This window comes from Herpailurus yagouaroundi, unplaced genomic scaffold, assembly GCF_014898765.1.
Source record: "Herpailurus yagouaroundi ecotype Mexico unplaced genomic scaffold, PumYag 67700, whole genome shotgun sequence".
In the NCBI taxonomy this organism is placed as follows: domain Eukaryota; kingdom Metazoa; phylum Chordata; class Mammalia; order Carnivora; family Felidae; genus Herpailurus; species Herpailurus yagouaroundi.
In genome coordinates this window covers 6,966,963-6,969,644 of record NW_024420499.1, presented here as the reverse complement: position 1 = coordinate 6,969,644, position 2,682 = coordinate 6,966,963, and the positions used below count along the sequence as shown (strand labels likewise).

General features: G+C 61.4%; 1 protein-coding gene across 1 annotated transcript in view; it reads right to left on the bottom strand.

Moving 5' to 3' along the window:
• The window catches only part of TSC22D3 (TSC22 domain family member 3), a 61,789-nt gene extending 60,504 nt beyond the window's left edge, over window positions 1-1,285 (bottom strand). The window contains exons 1-2 of the mRNA XM_040468479.1: window positions 1,086-1,285; window positions 404-829 (exon numbers count right to left, since the gene is read on the bottom strand). Of these exons, the coding sequence (XP_040324413.1) occupies window positions 404-723 (320 nt within the window). The 5' untranslated portion in view covers window positions 724-829; window positions 1,086-1,285. The remainder of the gene's footprint in view (window positions 1-403; window positions 830-1,085) is intronic.
• Window positions 1,286-2,682: the final 1,397 nt, after the last annotated feature.

Below are 2,682 nucleotides of genomic sequence, written 5' to 3'. Positions count from 1 at the left end.
TAAAAAATAAAAGCCCTTGCAATTTCAATCTGAGTTTGCATATTTTGAGAAGGGTAGAACTCAGATCCCAAGAGCATCCCGCGGCAGAATCTCCAAAGTGGCAGTGGAAATGTATGCATTTGAGAATGGGTGCTGCCAGTTACCCCCAACCTATCTAGGGCTCTGTCCACCCTCTGGACTGCAGCATTTCCCTGGGAAAGTCTCCTGCGGGCACCTTTCAAGATCGGGCTCCCACCTGCAGGGCCTCCCCTCAGCCCCACGGGACTCCAGGTAGCATCAGGGACAAGTCTTATCGCCCCGCCCCTTGTGAACTTCACGGTAGCGCCTTCTGTCAGAGGTGAGGGTCCGGCAGAGGCTGGCGCTGGCCCGGCCCGCGTGCCCATCTGTATGCCCAGTCACCCACCTGTGGAAGAAGAGCAGGATGGACAGCATGGTCTGGTCGATGTTGCGGTTGCAGATGCCCTCGTTGATCAGGTAGCAGGGGTCCCGCAGCACGGGCTCTAGCGAATCCTGCCGCATTATGCTGTTGAGCTTGTCGGCGTTGAGGTTCTCGAAGATCAGCTTCTCCTGCAGCTGCCGAAAGTTGTTCACGGTAGGGCTGCCCGGGTTGTTGTTCTCTCCGCTGCTGTCGCTCTGGAGCCCGCTCCTGTGGGCCAGGTCCAGACAGCAGTTACAGCAGTCGAGACCGACAGGTGAGCGGCAGTCGGTCTTGGACTGGGCCATCTTCTCAGACTGGGGGGCCGCTGGGCCGGCGAGGTCAGGGTCGGCTGGTAGGTGCGCGCCCGCCGGGCTGGCCTGAGGGGACTCCAGGGTGTATGGAAAACACAGGCTGCGAGTAGAGTTGGAAATTAGCACCTAAAGCCAGCCACCCTCGGCTCGGCCCCCTCCTGGCTGTGCCGCTCCGGGTGCGAATAGAAACAGCTGGACAAACAGCTCTGAACGGATCCTTGGGCTCACTTCCTCCTCTTCTTCCTCCTCTTCCTCCTCCTCCTCCTCTTCCCCTCCCCCTCTGCCCTCCCCCTAGGTGCCACCCGCGGCCCTAGCACAGTCCCAAGTTTCCAAAGTGTGAGCGGGGCTCGGCGGACCTGTGGCAGCAGGAAGGGCGGGCGGCAGGGCAGAGGGAGAGCCGGGGCGCGCCCTCACTCCCTCCCTCCTTCGCTCCCTCCCTCCCCGGCTCGCTGGCTCTCCCGCTCACGGGCTCCCCTGGGCTGTGCCGGCTGAGCGGTGGCAGGAGCCGAGAGCGAGTGACCCAGTGAGCCGGCGAGCGAGTGAGCGAGCCTCACGCCCAGGAGTCAGCACGGGGCTGTGACAGCATGTAAATTACCCCGCGGGGCGGGGGATTGGGGGGCGGCGGAAAACCCTCGGCCGTCGTGGCCGGCTGGCTTCTGCCCCCAATCCCCTGCCCCCGCCCCCCCCCCCCCGCACCCGGGGGCCCTCTCGCCCTCGCACCCACACGGCCGCCCGCACCCTCGCCCGCGCTGCTGGGAGCCGGGCCCGGCTCTCCCCACCCCGTCCGCGCGCCCGGCGCCTGGGCTCGAGCTCTCTCGCGGGTCAGGGCGCATCCTCCGTTAAGAAATCTACTAGCGATCTCTGGTCTCCAGAGCTCCGCCGGAGGGCAGACGTTCCGCGTCCCACCGAGGACGGGTCCCCCTGCAGGAGAGACGCCGCCGCTCCCCGCGAGCCCGCCTCGTGGCCGCCTTCAACCACCGCCCCCAACAAGCCTGTTTCTGGCGGGGGTGGGTGGGGGCTGCAAAGAGAGCGATTGCCCCCACAGAGAGTCCGAAGTGCCAGGCACGCTCTACCGAGTGCCCAGTGAAAGCCTTTGAAGGACACTCACAGAAGCGCGCTCAAACTCGCCTCGGTTTCTGTCCCCTTCGTCTCACTTCTCTTCCCCTCTTTCCCCCACTGGCTCTCTCCTCTTTTCCCTGAACCCCATTTGAGGCGATCTCTGCCCGGGCTTCCGGGAATACCCGGCTCCCCGGCAGGCTTCCCGCTGCCTTGCCCCCTCACCCTCTCTGGGCTTGCGTCTCAATTTGCCTTTCCGTCTCTCGGCGCTTTTTCTCCACTCTCTTCACTTTCTCTCATTTTTTTTTTCTTTTCCGTTTTTCTTTCTTTACCCATTTCCGCCCCCTCTTCCTTCTCTTTCTTGCCCCCTTTCTTTCCTTATTTTTCTCCGTTTCTGTATTTCCTTATCCCCCCCCCTCTTCTCCCCCATTCCTTTTTCTCTCCTCGTTTTTTCTTCCCCCTTCATTTCCCCCGTTGTGTTTTCTCCGCGCGTCCGTCGCCTCGGCACCCCCTCTTTCTCCTCAGTTCTGTTCTTTTCTCCTCACTTCAGTATCTTCCCCTACTTTTCCAAGCTTACTCCCCGCACCCTTTTTTGATCTCCACCTGCCACTTTAGTTCGTCTCTGCCCTCACCCTTTCAAGAGCTGCGGTGAGGGAACGCTCACCGGCACTGGGGCCTTGTCCAATGAAACTGCAGGCTGTGGCATTCTCAGTTCTGAGGAGAATGTGATTCTGGGGCCACGGAAAGGTTAAAGGGCAAATACGTGGAGAGAAAGGCAGGCTGGTTCCTTGGGTCATACCCCAGGCTTGCGGGATGTAGGGATGTGCTGGGTGGCCAAGTGGTAGACTTTCAGGGTGTCTCAGGATTGGAGAATTGGAATACGTCGAATGTGGAGGA